The following is a 27783-nucleotide window of genomic DNA, read 5'->3' on the forward strand; positions in this document are numbered from 1 at the left end:
TTATTGAGTTGGTAACAGTTTACTATAATGTCACGTTTTGTAAGTCTGTGCACCTTCTTACTGTATGAATCATCTTGAAATGTAAATTTGAAGGTGAGCAGACTTATATAATATTATTGTTATTGAATCTTATGTATTGACTCCGACGTCAAGGGTTCTTTTATATCAACACTATCTAGTTCCGTGTCTTTATCTTTTGCCCATGACTGTACTTCCCCTCTTGCAAAACCTCCGAATACAATTATACCAATAAGGTAAAAGACTGCACACATATAAAACACATTTCTCCATTCTTCTTGAGTGTCCTGCAATGAAAAAAATATACAACAGATCTAGATATGAAGGACAAAACCAGATTTTTGAAATACAACTCCATTGTAAAGAGAGACAAAAATGGTAACTTACAACACCCACTTATGTTAATGTCGTTGAAAAAGTATGCAGGATAAAGAATTATTCTAAAACATAGACAAAATCTGTGACACATACTTATGTTGCCTCATCCTTATTCAGTACGTGGCTGAATGAATATGATTTTACTATTTCACTTATAAAAGAAAGGAAACTATTTTTTTTCTATTTCAAAACACAAAGAAAAATTACATCATCGGCGTGCTGGTCAATGATTAAGTTGAAGTCATCGAGGGTACCACCAGCTCAGAAGCCAGCACTTCTGTATTGGGATGAAATACGGATATTGTTTGATTTAAGTCAAATCACAAAAATACTTAACTTAGAGGAAAATCAATTCGGAAAGTCCATAATCACATGGCAAAATCAAATAACAAAACGCATCAAAAACGAATGGACAAGAACTGTCATATTCCTGACTTGGTATAGGCATTTTCAAATGTTGAAAATGGTGGATTAAACCTGGTTTTATAGCGCTAACCCTCTCACTTTGATGACAGTCTCATCAAATTCCGTTATATTTACATTGATGCGTTAACTAAACAGACACAATAAATAAAATAGTTAAATGTGCTGATTCAAAATTTGGAAATTATTTTAGAATTAAGGAATATATCTCCATCTCTCTGGTTCCTTTTCCGAATTTTTTGCTATATTGTAAATCCTATTTGGTTTGATTAGCTCTTCAATGTTTGTTTAAGGGTTTGAATTTTCAAGTATTTTGGCCTCGAGCATCGCTGAAGACATTAAAATTCAAAATGTTCATCTGCTGCAGTACAATTAGTACTGTTTAAATTGTTTACGTTTGATCAAATGACGCTGTGTAATAATTGTCTTTCAAAGTTGATACCATGCAGTAAAGCTTATATTCAACTTTAGGACTGCATGAATAACTTGTAAGTTTATTTGGTACGTAAACTTCACCTTCAACAACTTACAACATATTCTTATGCAATATGACATGCAATTTCATTTTTGATTGGCTTAATTAAGCCGCCGACTCCACGATTTACTATTTGAGTCATTAAACCAAAGTTGAGCTCACAGTTAATGTTTCCGGGATATTTCAAATGTTAACCTTAATCATATAATGAGAATTTCATTATAATATGAATTACGGTACTGTATTTGAAGATTTTCAAAATGTTGATCCCTCGAGTATCTGATTGCCAAAATGCGCATCTGGTGCAGTAAAATGGTTACCGTGCATATTGAGGGATTGACACAGGTGTGCTCATTTCTTTGGGAAATTTTTCCCACTTCCCAAATTGTTCAGACCATTTTTCCCACTTCCCACTTTTTTCCAATTCTCCCGAATCCCAGATTTTCCATAATATCCTATTTGAAGTCACCCAGAGCTGTCTTCTTGTCTTGTTTGTTCTTCAGTATGTACAAAACTTATGAATAAACACATATCTGCTTTACCTAAACTTTACTGGTCCAGATTCTTACTACAACATCAAGAAACAATGTCATTTAAGGCTTTTGTGAAAAAATAAAAGGGAAAAAAGACACTAAAGGTGATTAAGCACTGACTATGAAAATAAATGCCTTCAATGCTTAAAGCAACTCCCGTTTAGTTAACAGAACACAAAACTTAACTGAACACAAAACCCAAAGAAGGGAGTCTTCATATCAGACACAAAGTGTGATACAATTGATGAACAATTGTTAATTTAAGAACAAGAATGACTGGTGTACACACATGAACAATAATGATTCCAATTGGTACGTCGATACTACAGTCTGTTGAAGTATGGAACTTCATCATATCCAGTGACACCCCTCATTATTTTTCTCTATAAGCCGTGGAATAGGTCAACCCCCCTGTTTTTTCCCCAAATGTTCCAAATTTCGAACCCTAGTTTCAGATTTTTGAACATAGTGCCACTCCAAACCTTGCGCAAATCATGCACCTGTTTCTCCTCTACAAGACATATATAGCCATACCCCCTGACAACCGTCATTATTGTTCTCTAGAAGCCATGGAATAGCCCCCCCCTCTTGTTTTTACAATTTGTTTAAAATTTTGAGCTCTAGTTTCAGATATTTGAACATAACGCCACTCGAAACCTTGCGAAAACAATGCGCAAGTTTCTGCTCTACAAGACCTATATAGCCATACCCCGTTACACCCCTCATTATTTTTCTTTAGAAGCCATGGAATAGGCCATCCCCCTCTTTTTTTCTTTTTTTTCCCCAAATTTTTCAAATTTGAGTCATAGTTTCAGATTTTTAAACATAGTGCCACTCGAAACGATGCGCCTATTTTTCGCCTACAAGACCTACATCAAATAAATCAAGAGTAAGTAAAGTTTGGCCCGAAATGGTCTATATATTTTGTTTCTATCATTAAAAGTTTCATTTCTGCTAATTTGTTTGTTAGTTCAACTAAATAAAGACAATACAGCTGCTATTTTTTTCATGGAAGGACTTTTTTTACGTTCTAAATTGAAGTGGTGGCATTGGTGGTCAATCCGTTGACAGGTGTAGATTTACTGTGGTACTGAATGATGTTATGAAAAGGGGTGTGGCTTGTTTAATAAGCACAAGTGGTAAATCCCATTTTATGATAGAGATGTAAATTGCAATTTCTGGACTGAATTTCTACCTTATAATATATTTTTTTTGAACGGCAGCCGTTGCTGTCTTTTAATTTTTCGGTTCTTAGATATATCGCCTTATTGTTCGCTAGTTATTGTTCCCTAGCTTCAGTCTGGTTCATAACCTTGCCTATCCAGACAATCTTAGGCCATTGCTTATCATTTGTACTAATTGTGGATAAAACTTTGTCGTAGGGAAATTTCTACGTATTAAAGTTGGGAGAGGGTGTGATTTCCATTCCCCAACTATGGACATCACATTGTCATTTGTAGTAGTTTCGTAAATTTAACCACCTGGGTCTTTGGATCCAGGCAACTGTAGGCCATTTTCTAACATTTGTACCTAGCGTAGACGAAAGCTTTGCCGTAAGGAAGTTTAAACGAATCGAAGTTGGGAGGGGTATGGTCTCCATATCCCAACTTTGGACCTCAGTTGCAGATGTTTCTCAACTTAACTTACCTGGGTCTTAGGGTCCAGGCAACCTCAGACCATTGCCTATCATTTGTATTTATTGTGTACAAGCGCTTTGCCGTAGGGAATGTTTGAGGTATAAAAGTTGGGAGAGGGTAGGCCGATCTCCATACCCCAACTTTGGACATCAGTCGTAGAAGTGCCGTAAATTTACCCACCTGGGTCAATTGGATCCAGGCAACTGTAGGCCACTTTCAATCATTTGTACCTAGCGTAGACAAAAAGCTTTATCGTAGGGAATTTTAAACGAAGTTGTAGAAGTTCCGTAACTTTACCCAACTGGGTCTTTAGATCCAGGCAACCTCAGGCCATTGCCATTGCCTATCATGTGTACTTATTGAGGACAAAAGCTTTGTCGTAGGGGAATTTTTACAAATTAAAATCGTGAGGGGGTATGATCTCCATACCCCACCTTTGAACCTCAGTTGTAAAAGTTTCGTAACTTTACCCACCTGGGTCTTTGGGTCTAGGCAACCATATGTCATTGATTATCATTTGTTTCTAGTGTTGAGAAGTGATTTTTTCTCAAATTATAGTGGGATGGGTTGGGGTTATGGGACAGCACCAATCAAACACATCATGACCATTCATGCATTTTTACAATTTTTTTTTTTTTTTAATTTGCTTTGTGGGTTTTTCCCACATCCCGTATAATGGCCATATCCCACTTCCTTCTTTTTATTTCTTCTCTTTCCCAGATCCCATTTTGTTTTTACCCCCTATATCCAACATCCAAAAAGTGTGCCCCCCCTCCCCCCCCCTCAATATTATTGCAAACGTCACTGGTAATTTGACCGTCGCCTATGTTCGTTTTACTGAATTCACCATTTAAACTGAAATTGTCACCTATTAATCCCCAATTAAAGGTGGAAACTTTTTAAATGCATTACACAGATTCCTTAATTCATCGCCTTAAGATCATTAATGATTGTTTTGCCTCAAATGTATTGACACAGTTTTTCATAGTCGACATTCTAAATTGATCGAGTGTTGCACCGTGTCTCGAAGATAACCGGAATAACGACTTCCTTAATGTTTCTACTGGTCTGCCTGATTCAACACTTAACTTGCTGTGGTATGTAGCATGTTGTTTTTCTTTACATCTGTGCAATTCGATTGATTCTGTACTCACTGTATTAAACGTAGTTTGTATTTCTGAAGCTTAAATTTCAGTTATGTTTGCTTTATATTTTGTATATTGTTTTTTCATTTATTTCGATACTGTCCTCTTGGTTTCGGATTTGTTGTGGTGCATATATTCGTCAAATCTTAGCATACGTATTATTTTTATGACATTGTTATACTATGATAAATATTTATTTATCATGTACAAAATACTAGATTTTATATGTTTTATTAGATAACATTGCGTGTGTGTGTCATTCATTTGTGTTTGTCTCGGTCAAACTAATAAGTGGCAGTTCAAACTTTCCAATTTTCATAAAAGTCGACCTACTTTACAGCAATCAACTTGATATGTTATTTATCTTCTTCACGTTCTGAAAATGCATGAACTTATTCCCTCTGGACATTGATCAAACAACATTCAATTGATTCCTTTTTGTGTCTTTTATACAATTGCGATAAGACGTGTCACGGTACTTGTCTATCCCAAATTCATGTATTTGGTTTTGATGTTATATTTGTTATTCTCGTGGGATTTTGTCTGATGCTTGGTCCGTTTCTGTGTGTGTTACATTGTAGTGTTGTGTCGTTGTTCTCCTCTTATATTTAAAGCGTTTCCCTCAGTTTTAGTTTGTTACCCCGATTTTGTTTTTTGTCCATGGATTTATGAGTTTGAACAGCGGTATACTACTGTTGCCTTTATTTATACAAACGACGGTGAACTCATAATACTATCAATATATCCTCCAAAAAGTTCCATATTGGCCAGGTAAGCAAACATGTTATGCCATGCAATACGATATAGATTAAAGAAGGTATATAAAGAAGACATCTCGTATACCCCTTGAAGTATTTGAAATAAAGATTGAGTAGACGAAAGCTTGATATGTTTGTACATACATTTGGGGTCAAAGCACCTGCTACTAATGGAGCAACCATTCCTGGAATTGTTGCCATGGTATTGCAAATGCCCAACATTATTCCACTGTATCTAAGTAAAAAATATACATATCAAGGCCAGATTAAATATAATTTTAAATAGAAGATCAGTCGATTTTCAGTAGTTATATTTTAGATTATTTATATTGAAGGCGTATATTAAACAGGTTTAACTTCATGTTACAATGTAAGATTAACAAAATGTTTATTTTGTTAATAATTTTGCATTACAAAAACAGGAATAATAATAAAAAATTACACAACATCAAACCGTTCTAGATCAACGAAGAAGTAAGTAAAACAGCACGTCAAAATGATGAATTGAGTGTACCTTGCCTCAAACTTGTTTAATTTCTCGTTAAATAGTGCACATTGTACGAAACCGAAAGGTACGGAAAGAAAGATATTAACATGGAGATTGCAAGACTAGTCACTTTGAGCATCTCAATATTTGTATTAATGTGCATGGAACGAAAGTAATGGGTCGTTTCAAAATTAAAGAACCCGGTTTTGTCAATGTTGTTTACTACATAATGACCCGGTTTTGTCTTTGTACAGGACCCGGTTTTGTTTCGTTTTGAAACTACAAACTTATGACAAGCAAAGTTAACACGGAGCTGAACTTTGTCCGTTCAAAGAAATTCAATATATTTGAGCTTATTTATGAAAACTCATCTGCTGTTAAAGCTGCTTTAAACAATACCAATGACCAGTCTAGTTTCATTTCTGTTTTATACAAATAGTTCAAGCCGCCACAAACTTGCATCCATTGGTCTCGCATTTTGACGAGAATTTTTAAAATAAACATGATAATTCAATTCACATACATCAAATTTGGCGGATGTGTCAGTTTTCTCGTTTCTTATAAATAAACTCATCATAGATACCAAGATTATTTTTTTTATTTACGCCAGACGCGCGTTTCGTCTGCAAAACAAAATTATAAGATGGTATACGATATAGTTATAATATATCAGTGGCGGATCGAGGGCCCTAAAGGGCGTACGCCCCATGGCTTAAAAAAAGATTATTATATCATTTATTCCACGATTCATAAATTCCTACAATTTTTTTTTAACACGCTACGCTCGGATTTTAGATCTACCCTTGTATATTGACGATTATAAACTTGACCACCGTCACCAAAATGTAAAACATTTGTCAATGTAGGATAATCATTACATAATGGAGAGATAAAAGAGCGTTTATTTATAAAAATATGAAAGAAATAATCTGGATCGCCTGAGACTATTTTACTAATTTATACTTAGTATAATAGTTACATGGGGGGGGGGGGGTAAACAGATTTTTAACGCATGATTATTGATATCCTTTACGCCGCGTGCACCGCATGAAAATTCATACATACACATTTGTCTTATTATCTTGCTTTATAATGAACATTTAGTGTTCAGAATAGTTTTTGTCAGTCGATCATAGGACATATTACACCCCCTAGGTAAAGTCGAATATGTATTACGATAACCATCCTGTTGTCCAAGAAAAATCACATATCACACAGTGTCATTACTGAAAACAAATATATGTTGATGTAGTTTTATCGACAGGTAGTGACTGTTGATAACAGAAAATGCCTTATTTTGGATGACAATAGCACCAATGGATAGCATATGTTCTCTTAATCATAACATTTTAGGTTGTTAAAAAAGAAAAAGGTACTTCTGTTTTTTATGTGAATTTGATCTTTTTTTTTCCCTGTATAAAGGTCGTATTAAGTATTCAAAGTAAGGGACATTAGGTCTTTCTGAATAAAAAATGTATGGCGATTATCTCGGTCGTACCCTTTTTCATCATAATATAACGAGGATTCGGCTTACTGTACAAATCATTTTTCAACATTTATCTTTTTTCTGCTTTTCATACGGTTGTGGAAATATATACATAGAAGTTCTCATGCGGAGTGATTATGATGACCTTGCTCTTTCACAATTTCTACTTTTTACATATATAAAAGAGTCAAATTCTAAATAACTTAGGTCTCTACGTCTAGCAGTTTGCAAATACTGGTCACTTAAAATATTTCTAGACCAATCAATGTTGATTATGTCGCTTAAATTTCCCTTGGTCTTTTTCGTTTTTGTCAGTTTGTTTCGACTTACGAGTTTGTATGTCCCTTTGGTATCGTTCGCCTCTCTTTCATCATTTTAACAAAAATACAGCAATCTTACTTTGGCGCAACATCAATATGACTAACAGAATATCCGGCTCTGGTAAACCCAGTCATTGTTACTGCCAGACAAAGAAACAGAACTGCTAAGTACTTTTTCTCGCAAGGCACGAAACCAGTGGCAACCAGAAATGTTCCAGCTCCGGCAAAAGCTATAATATATGAAAGCAATTTTACGAGCAATAGCATACTAGTTATTTATTTATGCATTACAACATATAAGAAACAACAAAGATAACATTAGTAAGTCATCATCACAAATCCATTCATGAGACAAAAGCTCGGGTCCAATTCGATGCCAAATTATAACGATGAGCAACTGTGATACAAGATATACATTCCATTTTCTTTTCAATCCCAAAGAAAAACCGATAATTTGAATATATGGTCATGAATTTTTGTTACAAAGTTTCATGTATTTGGAGAGTAGTGAATTTCAATTTGAAAACAACTAAATTTTAAGCGATGTGGAAAGTAGAAAATGATGAAAACATGTGAGTTTAGTACAATGGAAATAAATATTTTTCCCGATTTACAAAAATTTAAACTAACGAAAATTAAGGATCCACAGTGGTTCATTTAACAAATTTATTAAAATGTTTGGAAAGAAATCAACATCTAATTTGGCATGGAAACTTGAAATCACCTTTGGATGGAGTAAATGACACCAACTATTTTCTTTTTCAATACTTCAACTGCTATTAATTAATCCGGAATTCAATCAATATTTTGCTATAAAATGAAATCACCATGTATCCGTTTATGTTCAACGTCGAACTTAAATTCATACGAAAGCAAATGTTGAATCAACTTGTTAATTTTCGAATGCATTTGACATATGTTTTTTTTTATCTTGCCGTCTGTCAGAGTATGTTAAACTTCTTTCATATTGCACCAGGAGTCGATTTTGACCCCAAAAAAAAAAAAACAGAATTACCAATGCACTAACGGTTTTATAAAGAAAAGGTTGACACGACATACACATCAAATGTTTATTGGTTTATAGGTTTTGAATAAAGACCCATTCTATTTAAGTTTTATTGATATTGTTTTACCTAAATAATTTGGGTCCCCTTCTGATACTTTCTCGAATCAGGATTTGCAGTTATGTCTTAATTTTGTAAATTTTATATCACTTTTTACATTGTAGTGTTGTGTCGTTGTTCTCCTCTTATATTTAATGCGTTTCCCTCTGTTTTAGTTTGTTACCCCGATTTTGTTTTTTGTCCATGGATTTATGAGTTTGAACATCAGTATACTACTGTTGCCTTTATTTAAGTCTTGGTGTTAATGATTGCCTAAGTACAGATGTTATTCTAAATCGATTTTGAAGTGTTTCATACTTGTCGATGTTTTTTTCGGACTGATTTATTCTACACCATTTCGGAATATAACCAAATTAATCAAATCATAAATATCAGGTATTTCTGTAAAATTTGCTCCCTCAATGCATTCAAAAAGTAAAATCAAATGGAATTAGAAATCACAGAGACAAATGTATGCAGTATTTGATAAATTTCTGCCACCGAAAATTTGTCACCGGCAACAGACAATATATGTGCGATCGACATCTACATGACGAATTCGATTCAATCTCAAAAGATATCTTCACGAAAAAGGGCACTGTGTCATTTAACATGCATTGTTAATGTCTTTCAGAACTGACATAAAGGAACCTGCTTCTGATGCTTCACATTAGTATGAGAATGATGGTGTTTTTCAATCAGAAGATCTATACGATGATCTGTTTGCGAAATAGAAATTAATTTCGATGTCGTATTGGTCCTTTTTTACTTAATTAAAAATATCAATTATACAAACTAGAAAATCATTATTGTGATTCCATTGTGGTGTAGACTCAAACAGAGCAATGAAAATCAACTATGATTTAATTAAATTGTATCGAATATTGCCCCACAAGCATTGCATGCCATATTATTAACACCAATACATATTGTTTTATGATGGAAGCGGTGTTTAATGCACCAATTTCTGGTACTCAGACGTAGAAGTTAAAAGATAAATTGAAACAACATTCCCAGAGCATGATCAGGGAGGATTTTCTAGAATTAAATGTAAAAAACAAAAACAAATGTGAAGTTCCCGTTCTAACCTTTGACCAAAATTTAAAAACAATGCACCATTTAGCATTTTACGTCAGGTTTTAATCGAAGTGAATTCTATTTATCTTTTAAACTAACTAAATTAGTCGTGATGTTAGTCGGTCCATTAATATATTTCATTTACCCTTCTTGTTACCGTACTATTTTAGCTCCACCCGTATTCAACTACTTATGCATACTTGGCGTACACTTTTTATTTTACGTTTGAGCGTTCCTGATAATGGCCAATCCAGAAAGGCATCGCGGACGCATCAACTCTATAACGTGTTTTCTTCTTTTTCATATAGCTAAAGTTACTTTTATTTTAGGAGAATGTTAAGATAAGTCAAATTCAATTGTTACGTCAATTAGTTCGGTAATTTGGACAATAAATTACTAAAATTGGATCAAATTAAATTTAAAATAACTAAACTCACAAATTGTCTGAGCTAATCTCCTGGTTTGTCTTGTTGTCAATATTTTGTTTTTTCTGAGAAAGTCGGCCAAATGTCCAGCTCCTATTGACATGATAGAATGACAAATGTATGGCAGAGATGACAGACCACCATTCTATGCATTAAAATAGAACAATAGATTATAACTATGCGACACCACAGGTGATAAGAACTTACATCTACTTCATATATATCTTATTTATATTACTCAAACAAATAAAAATTATTTTTATTATTAAAATTGGATAACGAGAGTTGATATCAAACTATCCCCAATGATCACAAGTTGTAACACTTATTTCACTTATGATATACATGTTCTTTGTGAAATTAAAAATTTTACGAAACATTGTTCTTATCTATTTCATCTAATCAGGTTATTGGCATAAGTCCGCTTCCGGAGTCAACCATCAACATCATACGGTTAAAAGATATTTGTACGGAAAAAAGAAATCAAATTAAACAAGAAGATTAGTTACAGGTGAAACATATGATTGTTTTGTATATTATGGAGAAATCTCCAAAGATTGATGCAACGAGAAAAAATTAGTCCGTTCCGTTGTGACCTTTAAACGTCATCATTGACATAACGAATAGCTAATTGAAATGTGGCAATTTCGTAACATATTCATGATAGGCTATACAAATTGACGCATTTTTCGTATCACTTATTCATATCACACTTATTTTAAGTATGATGCGCGAAATGTTTCAAGCTGCAAATAGGTTACAGTGTCACACAGATAAAAGAATGCATTTTGATATCCATTTCGAAATGACACTTCAATCTAAATATAATAGAAACTTACACTTTTTATATCAAATTTAAGAACTGTCTTCATAAAAGCAGGTAGATTTGTAAGAAGTGTATACCAGCCCCAATTGGCGCACATATGGGTACATATTCCTACCCACAGAACAACTGAAGATCCCATCTTTTTCCATGGTATGTCTGACACCTGTTGTTATTAAAAAAAATCAACAACTGGCAAACAAATATAAAATCTTAATTTTTTTTTAAATATATAAGCAAACATACAAATATATACTTCGTCTTCAAATTAACCCAACTATATCAGATTTGCACATTTTCGATAGCAAATATTTGTTTCGGGGTTTAAAATCATGTCTTTTTTTTTATTTTACATCATGGCAATAATACCTTAACTGTTCCCAAGGAACCAAGACCATTTTGCTAAGCAGGCTATATTAAAAGATATTCTTCGGGTAATGCATTGTCTTGTCGACTTTATTTTGGGTTGTTACTCATTACATTATTCATTGTAGCCTACTATGCAGATGAACTGTTTTTATCTGTCAAGAATGATGATGAAACTTACCATGCAGTCATATTATTTAATTGAATACGTTTAAATATTGATCACTGTACGACAGTTGTAATTCGTTTGATAACATAGGGATATCGAAGGCTTAAACCACACATAATGTATATATTTCGTATGAAATTTTGTCGAACAATGCTAGATTTGAATCCATATGCATTCATCATTGATAGCGTGAAATGATTAAAATTCAACTGAGGGGAGAACAAGTATTTGTAACTACAAACGTGAAGATCTACCTTAGTGTCATACGAAATTTATACAACTTGTGAAAAAACTTTCAAATATTCGGTTTTGAGCGTTCCTGGTGAAGGTGAATCCAGAAAAGTGCTTCGGACGCATGCAATTTGTAACGTGTTGTTTTCATTGTTTTATTCAACTTGCGGAGTGTTCTTTTTAACTCTAGTTTACCCCGAGCCACTTTGTAGTGAATGTTTGTGAATTGTAATTTTTGCTGTATTTTGAGTATGGCTTTTTAAGTTATAGCACGTACCATCGTATAATATTATCATATTATTTGATAGTATATACATTGTTTTTGGGGAAATCATTTCTGTGAATAACTTAAAGTGTTTCAGTTTCATTTACAAATAATAAAAAAATAAACTGTTTTGTTTTGCATGTACCTTTCTAGATGTGTCAAACTCAATAGCATTCGTTAAATATCGTAACTCTGCTTTAGATATTCTAGGATGCTCCGATGGAGAATCTCTAGCCTGGTAAAACCAGACAACAGTCCAAATGCAACTCAATCCACCTGAAGAAAAAATATATACAAAACAATCTCCATACACAGTATCATACCTTTAAAGAATCTTTAGTATTTGTTTTCTTTGTTTCCCCCGAATCGAAGTATGCAATACTTATATTTTCTATTTATTTGTGTAATCCCGTGAATATCCGGTGGTACAAAACGTGCCTCTTAAATTTTTTAAGACAGATTAAGTTTTCTTGACTTTTGTTGAATACAACTGGATATGTCTTTTGTTCCTTTTTGTTGCTTTCTTATATTACAAATAACAAGGCGACCAATATAAAGCCTTCTCATTTATTAAAACATCAAAATTGCTCGTTTGGAATTGTAGAGTGAGTGTGTAATTCGTATTGAATCTATGCGTAATGCCTACTCATATTAATGGGTTAGGGTTAGGATAGAGACAAGTATGTCTATTCAATTTATTATTGCAGGCTTTATGATGAGTTTTATAAGTTCATTGAGATGGTTGCTACGGCATACTTTTTCGTAATCAAATAGAAAAAATCAAGCACAGCAGGACATTTTTATCCTGTCTATCCACAGTTCAGCAATATTTTTTCTGCTATTTTAAATCCATATTTATCTTTTTTTGTATAAACTATTGCGATTTGAACTAAAGAGGCGGAAGAAACCGAGGGAACATTATAAACTCATAAAACTGACATTTCCTATCGACCCATCCGGTCTCGCTCCTTATGTATTTTTTTTTTTTGCTATCTTGATTTGTTTTCTTCTTAAGAGGCTGTCCAAGTAAATATCAGGCAAATCCTATGATAATGGTGGCACAACATAATTTTTTTTCCCACTGAATTTTTGGTTCCAATGCAATGTTTATATCATACAAAGGATATATATGTCAAAGATATTTTTGAATCAACAGCGGATGACTCAGAAAATGATTTTAAAGTTCACTAACAACGCAACAAAATTTTGTACAAAATGAAGAGTTATCTCCCCTTTTCAATGAATTTTCAGTGCTTTCTATGTATTTTTTTTCTCTGTATTTGTTGTAGTTAATAAAAAACAAAACTTAACTTTGAGAAAGAATGAATTTGTGATATGAAATCGATGAAAACATTTTGAAAACAAAATATGTCATGTGCCATCCACTACCTGGTTTTTCCATGGACACCCTCTTAATTGATTAAAAAAATTTGAACAGCGGTAATCTTCTGTCGTCTTAATGTAATGTCAAAAAACGAAATGACCAGGAAAAGACATATAACTTTACAAAACACTGTATTGAGAACTAACGACTGAATACCACGAACCCCTCTAAATCCAGGGGATGAACTCAGGTGCTCATGGGTAAGCAGATCAACTAGTGACACCCGTCGAATTCCTCATGGTAAGTACAAATTCGATGATGAGTCTCATTTGGTCCGAAAGGAGGACGGAACTGTGGTAACAGATATTGCACAACTGTCAACCAACTTATGATTAAGTAGCTTAGTGAGATAACCTCAATATCTATCGTAATTCTTTAAACACATACCAGTGATATAAAATATTGAACCCCACCCATTGTCAAAGCCATATTCACAAAGTAGTCCCGAGGCAGCAAATGTTCCAATTATTCCAACCGATGCACCTAAAACAAAAGTAGTTTATGTATATCCCTTATATGTTTTTGATAACATTTAACATAAAAGTAATAATGCATACTGTATAGATGCTTATTTGAAAATAATAAAGCAATGGACAAGGATTGATAATGGTTTCATTTGAACTCAGTTTTCTCCGAAGTAACAACATTTAATGTAAGACTTTGATTTATACATGTTATATGTGTTTGTAGATACAAAACTTAAAGCAATACTTTAGGATCCATAATGCCATAAAATGTCGTAATGACGTCAGAAGAACCCACTCCTACCAGTTCAGAGGTTAATTCAAATAATAAGCGGTTGAGAATAGTATTGTAACGTGAATCTTTATGGGCAAGGCAGAATAGAGTCAAACAAAATAAATAGTTGATATGTTCTATTACTAAAATCACATAAATCAAATTATACATCAAATGATTATCAGTAATGTTATTATCCGCACATATCCTCTACTAAACTAGTGTATCCACCAAACTATCGAATGTCACTCGTAGCCTACATTCACTTAAATAATCAAAATAATATGATTGCGAATCGTCACATTTTATAGCACTAGATATAGTCCTTTCTCTACAAATGTTCGCTCTCCTTTTGCATGTCGTGGTTCCGTATTCCCGGCCTTTTTATACCAATTCTCGTCGAATCCATGGACGGATCTCCTGACGGATCTCCCGACGGATCTCCCGACGGATCTCCCGACGGATCTCCCGACGGATCTCTTGGGCTCCGACTGGATATTCAATTAAAGAAAATACGCAACAATACCCCCTTTTCAGGACTGTGGAATTCCTATTCCAGAAACACACATTAACGAATAAAATATAAAATCCTACACAGGTGATCAATCCAAGTCCTCATTTTCGTTTTCGTCAATAGTACTGATAATTTGTGAATGTTGAGTTTCACATTGTTGGTCTATGATATTTAGGCTATCACTTTTTTCACTTGAATTTTTATACACATAATCCCATGATAGATTGCATTGTTTACAGAAATCCTTATTCTGTACAACTATTCTGCATCTGCATTTGCGTGTTCCAAACCTGGTCTGTGATCAATTTTAAAGTCATAACTACTTAGTTGCTGTATCCGTCTCATTATTTGACCGTCTGGGTCTTTGAATTTGTAAAGCCAAGTGAGCGAACCGTGGTCCGTTCTTAATTTGAAGTGACGACCAAGTAAGTAATGTCTAAAATATTTAATGAAGTAAACTACTGCCAATAGTTCTTTTCGTGTTACGCAAAAATTCCGTTCAGGTTTTTTTAATGTTCTGATTGCGTATCCTATCACTCTTTCTTTTCCTTCTTGAACTTGAGACAGAACTGCTCCAATTCCAAAATGACTCATATCTGTATCTAATATAAACTCTTCTACGTCGATTTCTGGGTATGCAAGTACAGGTGAGCTTGAAAGCTTTTCTATAAGTAACCGGAAAGTCCGTTCACAACCACTTGTCCACTCCCAGTGAGCTTTTAACTGCAATAAGTCAAAAAGACACTTATCAATTTTCGAAAAATCCTTGATAAATCTTCTGTAATAAGAAACTAGTCCAATGAAAGATCTTAATTCGGAAACGTTTCGCGGAGACTCCATCTTGACTATTGCCAGTACTTTAAAAGGATCCGTCCGCACCCCCTCGGTTGACACAATATGTCCGAGATACTCTACCTCGTGTTTAAAAAAAACTACACTTTGCAGCCTTGACCTTAAATTCAGCATCTGATAACCTCTGAAAGACTTTCTGCAAATTAACCAAATGTTCATCAAATGTTTCACTAAACACTATAATATCATCTAGGTACAAAACTAGAACATGCCACTGCAATCCTCGCATTGCTGTCTCAATAATCCTTTGAAACGTAGCTCCTGCGTTGCACAATCCAAATGGCATCGTAACATATTGGTATAACCCACCTCTGGGTGACGAAAATGCAGTCTTTTCCTTATCTGCTGGATTCATCGGCACCTGATGATAAGCAATACTCAGGTCCAAAACTGACATCCACTTTGCTCCACTGAGTGCGTCTATATTATCCTCTATTCTAGGGATCGGATATGCATCTTTTATCGTCTTATCGTTCAATTTCCTGTAATCAACACACAGCCGCCATGAAAGATCTTTCTTTTGCACTAAAACTAGGCCTGAAGACCACGGGCTATTAGACTTTTCAATAAGTTTCTTATCCTCCAATTTCTTGATTTCATCTTCAATTGCCTGACGTTTATAAAGAGGTACTCGTCTTGGGGGTTCCTCTACTGGAATTTCTTCTTTCAATTTGATTCTATGCATACCACGTGTTGTCTTTCCTGGTTCTCCTGCTGGATCATAGAAAACATCTTTGTACTTCAGAAGCATTTCCTTAAAGCTCTCGCCTTCACTCTCTGTGAGGTTTTCTCTTCCATTACTATATATTTCCGCCATATACTGTGGAATTTCTTGTGGATCCGTGTTCATTTCCCGAACATTACAAACGGTCTCTTCCTCAATCAATCCAATGTCACTAACAATTTTCTGAGCTGGAACGAACAATCCAATATGAGTGCCTTTGTAAAGAATAATATCGGTATCACAAGGGTTTAGGATCCTCGAAAAAATATGCGAACGTGATGCATTCACTAAAACTCTTCCAATAGCTAATCCATGCTTCCTCATGAAATTACTATCAGGGCACAAAATTACAAACACTTCTGAATTATTTTCAGCATAAACATCTCTAGTGAGTTTAGCTTTTACAATTATTTTATGTCTCGCGGGAATGTCTATGGTTTCCATTGCTATAACACGACTAGATCGCATATTGACACTATCTTGCTCAAGCGGAGCTGTAAATCCGTAAATATCTAATGATCCCGAGTCGAAATTCCATTGACATCGATATTTAGAAATAGAATCTTCACCTAATAAATTAATTTTAACACCTCCAACATAAATTGGAAATGCAGCACAAAATTCACCAAAACTAATGTTCATTACAGCCGTGCCTAAAATATTCAATGTACTTCCATCTGCAGTTTCAAATTGTGTATCTACTCGGCTCAGCACAGGTCTACACTCCGGCATTATACTATAGTAGCTCTGTTCTGTAATAAATGTTCTCCTTGATCCGGTATCAACTTTCCATGTAATAGCGGATCCTTCAATCATTCCATCTATCATCATCCTTGAACTTCCTTTCACACTAGCTATCACGGCTACATTATCTTGCCTGTCGTTCGTTTTTAAATATTCACTATTCGGATTTTCCTGTTCAGGTTGGCTGTCAGGGGATTCTTGAATGGCTTTAAAAATATTCCTTTTAGAATCGTCTAGTGCATATCCTGCACATTCACATATATCCCCTCTAGACATACTTTCCTTACTGGAAATATCACTATTTACAATTGTGCTAGGCCTCATATGAGCTGCGTTTAACTGCGATACTGCCCTGTCTCCGTCCGTTTTCACAGGCGGAACAACATTTCCCCTTAGAAGTCGACCACACTGACTTCTGCAATGTCCAATTTCTCCACAATTATAACAAGTGATATCTTCCACTTTCACTTTACAGTAATTCGCGGTATTTGGGACGCGTCGTCCTCTTTGTGAATTATCGTTCTTTTTCCTTGAATATTGATCCTTGTTATTTGTTTCAACGGAATACACAGACTTTGTCATCGAATTCTTGTGCCTTTCACTAAGCCTGATACATTCTTCCTCCATGGCACTCGTCACAGTATCTTGTAAAGTTTTGGGTCGAGAACGTCTAACTGATAGTCTAAACTCCTCTGATTCACCACAGGCGTCAAGGAAAGTCTTTATACAATTTTCCTGAATTGTGTCTGGACTAGCAGGATAAGCTCGTCTGTACAGGTCTTCAATGGATTGTCCTAGGTCTCTAAAAGTCTCTCCAGATTTCGTTTTCTCAACTTTGCTTCTACCAGATACGATTCCTTCATATTAGAGTGCCCAAAGCGAAATTCCATTTTCTGTAAAAGAGAGTTCCAGTTAATAATATCCCTATTGGGTAATCCATGCACATAAGCTTCCGCTTGACCTCTCAATGTAGTAAGAAAAACCATCCGTTTTCTTTCATCTGACCAGCCGTTCAGTGTAGCAATGTTCTCGTAATACCGCAAAAAGTAAGACCAAGCATCTTGGGTAGTCCCATCAAAGGTTTTTTTCGCATGTATTTTCGACTGTCTAGCTGAATTTCTCTTCCAAAACGTTCTTCTGGCTCGAATGACAATTTCGTCCGCACTTTCTGATCTTTTTCCTGATAAGTCCTTTCTGGAGGAGTAAAATTGCTTCCATCCATCGGCTGGCACTGTACATGGTTCACACAATGTATTATTACGTCTTTTATCTCCCTCAAACATTTTTACAATCACTGTCAACAAAAAATAGAATAAAAACAGTCGTACAAATCACTACAAAGTTAATTTTAACCAGCACACTAACTCGTGTCACGGATACATATTTACCGCACCACTTATCAATACACTAATAAACACAATTCCCAAAATCCATTTAATGAAAAATCCTTTCTATCCATATGAATCATTTTCACCTGCTAAATTACCGCTATTGCCGCTTAAATGATTAAACTGCTCGGTCACTGGTGTACTGGTCATAACCGGATACGAATATTGACTCGACACAGAATGTATTTTACTAGGCGAAGTCGTCTGATCCTGATCCTGTGAAACAAACATCGGTGTCTTTTGACTGTAGGGCGGAATATACGGATTTTGATTAATATTCCAACCCGGATTTGTAGGAGTAAATATTCCAGGTCGAGTATACTGATTATCATTATCCCTGTCAACACAAGTGAAATCCATAGGATAAGTGCCATATTTCGTATAGTCTCCGTTTGAATCTCCCATCACAATTTAAACATAATAAATCTTGCACTAAAGATACTGTATTCTTTCATCTTCTGGAATCATCGATCCCACCGCTGCCACCATTTTATAACCTGAACCTTTATGGGCAAGGCAGAATAGAGTCAAACAAAATAAATAGTTGATATGTTCTATTACTAAAATCACATAAATCAAATTATACATCAAATGATGATCAGTAATGTTATTATCCGCACATATCCTCTACTAAACTAGTGTATCCACCAAACTATCGAATGTCACTCGTAGCCTATATTCACTTAAATAATCCAAATAATATAATTGCGAATCGTCACTTTTTATAGCACTAGATATAATCCTTTCTCTACAAATGTTCGCTCTCCTTCTGCATGTCGTGGTTCCGTATTCCCGGCCTTTTTATACCAATTCTCGTCGGATCCATGGACGGATCTCCTGACGGATCTCCCGACGGATCTCTTGGGCTCCGACTGGATATTCAATTAAAGAAAATACGCAACAGTATTTTTTTTGGTACTTTCAAGCATTCGAGATGTGTCGTCTTTTGCCATGTCATTGTCAGTTTGTTTTCGACTTATGGGTTTGAATATTTCTTTTTTAACTTTCCCCTCTCTTTTACATTGAGTTGTACAACAAACACAAATACGTGCATGTGTCAAAACAATGTGCATACACGTCTCTGTTGAATAGTTCTATTGACACTCATACCACATCTCTTTTTTTTATTGAATTAAGGATGACAGCTGGAAACATTTTAATCTTTAATAGGATAGTCTTTTAAGCGTTTGAATAGTTTACTAGTAGACGTCCATTAAATTATAATGCAGATTTTAAAATATATATTTTTTTCTTCAAAAAACGTTTATCTTGTTTGAACATATTGAAATTGCTGTTCTGATATATGCATTGTCTAATAACAAAAGGTCACTACAATTGGATTGTATGATATTGAATTTCATATCATTAAAATGAAAGTACAATGAGAAAAGCTTGACTTGCCAATAACCTTATACATCAGTTATCAGTTTAAGAAAGTGCACTCTATTATGTACACAACTATAAGGCAGATTAATCAATTTAATGATTTGTTTTGTTTGTTTGTGTGTTCGTTTTTTGCAGGAGAACGGTCTTACTAGTATTACTTTATTATTTGTGACTTTTTCATACTGGAAAACAGGTGAGACATGTGTTTGTGTCAATAGCATTACGGCTTATCATTTGAAAAACTATTATATAGTATGCTAACGTACTTAAAAAGTCATCGTCATATTGTCGCCATTAAATATTAAAATGTAATGCCTAAAAAAATAAATTTGATACAAGTAGACTCAATGTAACATAGTTAATGTAAATATATAACTTACCTACGTAGGACGTTGCTATAAGTTTGCTACGTTCTAGAGGAGGAGCCCATCTTCCCCACATTGAGTGGCCAACAGGAAACACGACACCCTAAATTAAATAAAAACAAAAATTAGAACAAAAACACTTGATACATTCTAGGCTTCCAGAACGTTCAAATCTAAACATTTAAATGATTAAACAATGAATACGTTGAATTTAAATAAAAAAAATGGAAATAAAAGAGAACAAGAGAAAAGCCTTTTCTTGCAATATAAAGGTTTATGTTCAAATATCGATATCTGGGATGATTGCTTTATTTATTGCAAAAAACAAAAGCTAGGTAAACAAGAAAGAAAACGTAGATGTGCCAAAGGAAACAATAACAAATTGAAAGTATAAGATGAAAAACATAAGCAATGAAATGTAAAACAAAAATACCAAGCTCTAATATATACAAAAAGGATGTCCATTAAAAACAGACAATATCATACGATATCAATCAACGGAACAAGTGAAAAACAACTGCCATATTCCTGATTTGGTACAGACATTTTCCGAAGAACATGATGGGTGGGATAACAAAAAAAAAAAGAAAACACTGTTGCCATACGGCGGGGATGGCTTCGAAGATCTGAGAAGAGGAAAATAGTATTTAAAACTCTTTGCAAAGAAGAGAGGGGAAAAAACAGCAGGGAAAAACTTTGTCACTTTTTTTAAAATTTGGTTAGTATGGTGAACAAATGAAAATAATAAAAAAAGAATTAGAGATAAGAATAATGGCGTAGTTAAAGTAATAATGTAGTTGACACCAAATTAATTAAATGTCAAATAATGGCGACAATTGTTTACCGATGTTCAAATCTTGTAAATCGATAAGGTAAATACAAATCAAGGTGAGAAAAAAAAGAAAAAAAGAGAGATAGTCGCATGCACCCCAAAAGGAGTGAGACCGGGTTCATCGACAGGTTAAGTATCTCATGTCATGCATGCACCGTCCGCCATGCAAATTAAACTTAATTAAATATAATGATACTTATCATTTCGTGCTACTCAATTCTAAACATGTCAAGCGCGATAGGACCAAAAGTGACCGAAAAAACATTTCAAAATACATCTATGATCAACGTTCCCAAAAGTAGTTGGAATTTAAGTTTCTTAAGTTCTTCATTCATCACCAGATACTTCAAGAGAACAGACTGCTTAGAAGCATTTAATTACCGAAGCACTGACTGCCGAGTTGCTTAAACCAGACGGGACTAAAAGAGAGGCGAAAGATAGCAAACTGTATATCGACAATCAGAATTCGAAAACAAATTGACAATGTCATAGCAAAAACAAAAAAAAAAAAAAAACAGAATACAAAACACAACAGGAAACTAAAAACTTTGCAACAAGAGCCCCAACAAAAACCGGAGATGAACAGATGTACTCCTTTTTAGAACCTTTTCGAGTAACAATCTACTTGGGGCTATAGAGACTGTTCTAAATAAAGGATGAGAAAGTGAAATAAAAACAAAGAGAGAACAAATCAACCAATTTCCTCCCAAATTGATAAAAGGCAGTTTAAAATGGAATAGCAAAACTACTTTTATTTTCTAAGATTCAATAGATTCATGATCAATTTGAAAAATTAATGAATATATCTTATAAATGTATGAATGAAACACATACCGTAGCTACTCCCACAACAACACGAAGTACGTATACAAGTATGACAGAGGTTCTTGCAAACACTGGCATCAAAAGTGTTGCCACTCCAGATATTGCCATAGCGGTGCCATAAATACGTTTCCCACCAAATCTATCAGCTAACCATCCTCCTGGTATTTGTGTCAAGACGTATCCGTAAAAGAATGAAGATAGTATTGCTGATCTTGTGTTCTTATCCCAATCAAATTCTCCTCGCTTCAACAAATTATTTGTGAATGTTAATATACTATTAGTTGTATCTTAAAGAATAGATATTGTTTCAACAAGTTTTCATTGCAGTCACCAACAACAGTTGATTAAGGTATCAAGTAAAATAACAAAAAATACAGAACTCCGAGGAAAATTCAAAACTATAAGTACGTAGAAAGTCCGTTTCCAAATGGAAATATCAAAAGCCAAAACACATTAAACGAATGTACAAAATGTATAAAAACTGTTATATTCCTAACTTGCATGGTACAGGCATTTTCTTATGTAGGAAATGGTGGATTAAACCTGGTTTTATAGCTAGCTAAAATTCGATATATTCTTTTCTGTAATAAAGAAAGATATATTATCGAGTTATCTTAAGATGCAAAGCCAAAGGTAGTTGTCTGATATAGTATGGATATGTATATGGTCGGTAAATAGAAAGAGACGATTCTTTGGGAGAACATGCAATTCTCTTTTCGTTTATTGTTTTGTATATTGTGTTCTTGTGTTTTGCTGTTGCACCACTGTCCCAGGTTTAGTTGGGGGAAGGTTTGGCGCCATCTAACTAATTTATTCTGTATGATTGAATTTTTGTGAAAGGAGTAGGGGCAATAAGGTCCTTATTTGGCCCAAAAATTACTGCAAATTTAAAATTGATCATACTGATTCTTAAATAACCGAAAACTTGACTTAGGTATAAGGTACTAAGAAAATCAAAACAAATTTGACATCGAACAAGTTACCATGGTAACAAATCATGACCTAATTTGCATATTATGTTAAAATACGTGATTTTCCTTGATTTTTCATCAAATTTTAAGTATATTCTTGATTGAAAAAGTATGTGCGCACCCAAGAAACAACTTTATATTTGGTGAAATTATGCCAATAGTTATAATAAAGCTTCTGTTTAATTATTTTGTTGTTTCTCGGCTGCGCTGGATGTTTCCACAACGGAAATAAAGACTAAACACTGCATAAATTCTGTATTTTTCAACGTTTTTGTGAAAACAGTACATATTATGACGTAATTGTGACGTCATCAGATAAAAATCTTTATGTTTTTCATTTATATTTCTTGACACCATGCATTTCTAAACATTATGTGCCAATTTGAAATGGTTATCAAACATTTTATTTTCTTGGGCCAAAACTAGGCCTTAATGCCCCTACTCCTTTGTTCTGGATAATGCCAATGATCATGATTCCCTTGACGTCGCTGAATGAAATCCTCATGGAGGTACACAATAACATTGTTGTGAAACATGATTTCAAGTATGCAGATTTATTCTTTATCTTAACTTATCCATGGTACTTATTTCAGTGCTATGCATTGTATCGTCTGGGTTTATCCATATCAAAAAGTGTTGATTTTTTTTCATCTAACATGAATCCATTGTTTGGCTATGCTGTACGTTTTTCATGCACATTGATAATCCATTTAAACAACTTACTCAAATGAATCGTTGAATTGATGCAAGAATGACTAAAATACCTCTTGAGATCTAGGGCTCGTGACATCCAGTACACCACATGTATCGTCAGTCGTGATATTGCTCAGTGATGAATTCATTAAGGTTGAATTATCGAATGGGGTCTTCACCATACAAACAAGTGCAACACTGATATTTACTCTCAACGCATATACATTGAAGTATCCCGTTAAAAAGAGATATGCTAATATCCATCTTTGTGACAAGAAGGTTGGAACTTTTTCTGAATATCATGTGTAAATAGAGATAAATAAACTGTGCTATTATGAACAGGAAAAGATACAAGGTAAATATAAGTAATCATAAATCTGTAATCGTGACATATTTATTCAACAGAAAGTTCAATGAAACACACAAGTAATGCTCTGAATACTTTACTTATATGAAAGATAACAGTAGTGAACGTCATAAATCAGGGTTTAAATTGGTAAAGGTGATAAACAAAACCAAGTGAATCGCATGAAATCAAAAAACAAAATGAAGCAGGATAGGGCGCCGACATTGTAAGCATATCAATTTTGATTGCATTATACACACTAACAAAAAATATCACAGTCGGAATAAACACAATGGACAAATTTATAAGTCGTATAAATGGTTTAGTTATTAAAGATCTAGGATATCGAAAACAAATTACCAGTGAGTCCATACCCCTACATATCGTATCGATTAACCAATATGTAACCTCCAAGGTTTTTTGTAAGTAATGTAGATTTTGAACATTCTACGTCATATCAGTAATGGATCATTTATTGTGTCAGCAAAAGAAATGCAGTTTAGGAAATTAACAGATATCGATCAACGAGATCCTGGTAAGCTTATCGATCCTTAAAATAACTTCTTTTAAAAGGTTACCAAATCAACACTATCCTTAAATAATTGAATATTGTTTTTATTGGTATCAATATTGATTTTGGTATCAGTAAATTAAAAGCAAACTTAATATTAATGTTATATACATATGCACTTTTATTGATCTGCAATCTGTCGACTCCTGTATCTTGGCATTGCACAAGGCCAATTTTTTCTCCGACTGTTTATGATGTCTTTTCACTAAATCCATTGGATTTTGGATGCGTACTGATTGATAATTTAGTCTTAGACGCATGATTTTTTATATAAGTTGTTATTGGCTTTTAACTAGCTGTCAGTAACTGCGAGTACTCTCAGATCTGTACTATTTGTCTTTTTGTTGTTGGGATGTACAAGTACCCGGTCACGTCCACACATTTTTGTTATATATATTTATATGTGTTTCCATCTGATGAGTTAAGCCTTTTTCAACTGATTTTTATATTTCGTTCTTATGTTGTACTGTTACACTTTAGGGGGAGGTTGGGAACCCGTTTACATGTTTAATCCCACCATATCTGTAGATATGTGACTGTCCCAAGTCAGGAGCCTGTAATTCAGTGATTGTTGTTTATTGCTGTGTTACATATTTGATTTTGTTATTTTTTTGTACATTAATTAGGTCGTTAGTTTTCTCGTTTCAATTGTTTTACTTTTGTGATTTCGGGGCATTTTATAGCTGATTATGCGGTTTGGCCATTTATCATTATTAAAGGCCGTACGGTGACATATTGCTGTTAATTTCTGTGTCATTTTGTCTCTTATGGCGTGTTTTCTCATTGGCAATCATACCACATCATCATTGTTATATGTGTTTAAAATTTTGAATTTACAGAAGCATCTACACATGAAGAATACATATTTAAGGCTTTTGATTAACTATCATGGATTTAATAGAGACATGCTTACCTTTAATACTTTCAGAGTTTTTACCATTGTTTGATGCATCGTCCTTGCTTACTTCCATATTACCTACTTTTGTCACTACAAATTTCTTTAGGTTGCATAAGTGGCTAGTTGACAGTCAAATCACGTATGATGGTCATATTGTCAATTCATATAGCTTTGTTGGTTAAAGATAAAATATATAGGCCTTACGCAATTTTTTTCAGTTTAAATATATATTGTTCTTCAGGTAAAGTATTTAAGGAATTAGACTGAGTGGATGTACTTCAGAAACACTCCAATAGAAAGGTGAAGACAGCTATTACATCAAAGGAAAAAAAAATTATTCGTGTTCTCCAACATTTATACATTATTATTTTTTTTAATAAACGTTGGTGTTTGTAGTAATTTTTACCAAAAAAAACATTCTTGACAAGTGTGTTAATTTCTGAATTTACCACACATTTTAGTTGTAACTATTATAAACTGCCAAAAAAAGTAATTTTCGTGTTTTTTGTATTTTCTTTTATTAATTGATTTATTTATTAATTATTTTCTATTTTGTTCAATGATATAAATGAAAAACATAGTAGTGTTGGTTTTGTGACTTAAATCAGAGTACTGTGAACATGCATAGTCGTCACTTAAAATACGATACGCAACCGTCAAACGATGTAGCTGAGGGTATATTAATGCTGAGTATTGGAAAGTTGACAAATAGAAAGATCGAAAGCTTATATAAAAACCTTTATGAAAAAATGACATTTATAAATATGCATTTGTGCATCAATACACATGAAGATGATATGGGAGACTTTCGTAATTTCGGATGGTGAATGATACAATATGTAGGAAAATACTGAAAATGAATAGGAAATGTGTCCATATGGACACAGATGATGCCCCGGCTAGCATATAACTTTATAAAAGGACATAACTCAAGAGCTGTTAAAGTGACGCTACGAAAATTTAAACTTTAACTGAGTTTTGTGGTAATAAGCATTATATATACATTTAATATACATTTAGTTGAGACAAACTAAAGTAAGGGGTCGGAAACAAAAAACTCAGCAATTTGTTTTCATCTGTAAAAGGAGCATAACGCTTGAACTGTAAAAACTACGCCACCAAAATTCATACTTGATCTGTTTTGTTTGTGGTAATAAGCATTGTGTATAAGTTTCATATAGTTGAAGCAAGATCTAGAACTGAAACGAAAAATCTAGCAATTTCTCCATTCATCAAGAGGCATAATTCTCGAACGGTAAAAGTGACGCCATCAAGATTCAAACTCGATCTGTTTGATAATTATAAGAACATGCCTGTACCAAGTCAGAAAAATGACAGTTGTTATCCATTCGTTTGATGTTTTTAAGCTTTTGATTTTGCCATTTACGGTCAGGCGCGTAGCTCCCTATACGCTAACACGCAGTTGCGTGCACATCGATTCGGCAAGCAAAAAAAAAAATGCCAAAATAAAAATTTATAAATTAATTATGGTTAAAGGAAACACATATGTTGTCACTTTTTTAGTTGATGAACTTTCATTAAATAACGGCATTTCAAATTAAACGTTTTATTGGAGATCATGTAAAAATCGGACAGAAACTTGTATTTTTTACCAGATTTGAATTTATCATACTCAGTCTAAGACATGTAGTTTCGGAGCACATTTTACAGAGTACGGCTTATCTGTTTGCGATGCGATGTACCAATCGAGATTTATCGAAACCCTTTGATATTAATATTGAAAATATGCCGAGGCGATGTATTCGACAGACTTCCAGAACCAATCACCCTGATAACACGCCAAAAGAGCATTGGAAAGTCTCATTATATTTTGCGTTCACACACGTAGACCATATGATAATGGAATTGGAGAGTAGAGGGTGTCTGGTATTATCAGAAAATAGCTTCTTTGTGTCGTATCTGCTTCCTCGTGTTGTAGGACATATAACCAACGAATAATTCTCAACATTGTCTGAGACATACAAAATGACCTGTCATGTATTTGTCGGACAATTTCAGACGGGAGCTCGCTCGATGGAGAACACGTACGCTGGTTTATAACATCTCGCCAGTGCCACCATGCAGATCTATCAGTTTATTAAGTCTGTTGAAAACAAATGTACGACCAACAATTAACAACGTCAGGTTATCATCGCTAGCATTACTGCATATTGATCGGGATTTCAGTGTGAATGTTGACAAAGTAATAGAGAAGTTCGTTTCTGCTTAGACCCGAAGAGCAGATTTTGGTCAATGTTGAGTAAATTCTGTAATTCAAAAATGTGTTGTTTATGTATTAAATTAACCATGATTTACTCTATTCAGAAGATTCAAGTATTAATAGTTTTACGTTCATAAATTGTTTATAAGTCCTATCTACATGTAGCTCCTCTTTAAACCGTCCTATGACCGAAAACCGAAAAATAAAAATTC

At 34.0% G+C, this 27783-nt stretch overlaps 1 protein-coding gene across 1 annotated transcript; it reads right to left on the bottom strand.

The window, feature by feature from the left end:
- Positions 1-25457, bottom strand: LOC143080942 (putative transporter slc-17.2). Its single transcript, XM_076257135.1, has 11 exons — positions 25366-25457; positions 23607-23827; positions 21881-22114; positions 20230-20317; positions 13891-13986; positions 12265-12395; positions 11105-11254; positions 10278-10410; positions 7740-7890; positions 5512-5602; positions 1-305 (listed from the first exon to the last, which is right to left on the bottom strand). The coding sequence occupies exons 1-11, from the start codon at positions 25421-25423 to the stop codon at positions 120-122; spliced, it is 1539 nt and encodes a 512-aa protein (XP_076113250.1). The 5' UTR covers positions 25424-25457; the 3' UTR covers positions 1-119.
- Between the last annotated feature and the right edge of the window lie 2326 nt (positions 25458-27783).

The sequence above is a fragment of the Mytilus galloprovincialis genome, chromosome 6, assembly GCF_965363235.1.
Source record: "Mytilus galloprovincialis chromosome 6, xbMytGall1.hap1.1, whole genome shotgun sequence".
NCBI classification, from domain to species: Eukaryota; Metazoa; Mollusca; class Bivalvia; order Mytilida; family Mytilidae; genus Mytilus; species Mytilus galloprovincialis.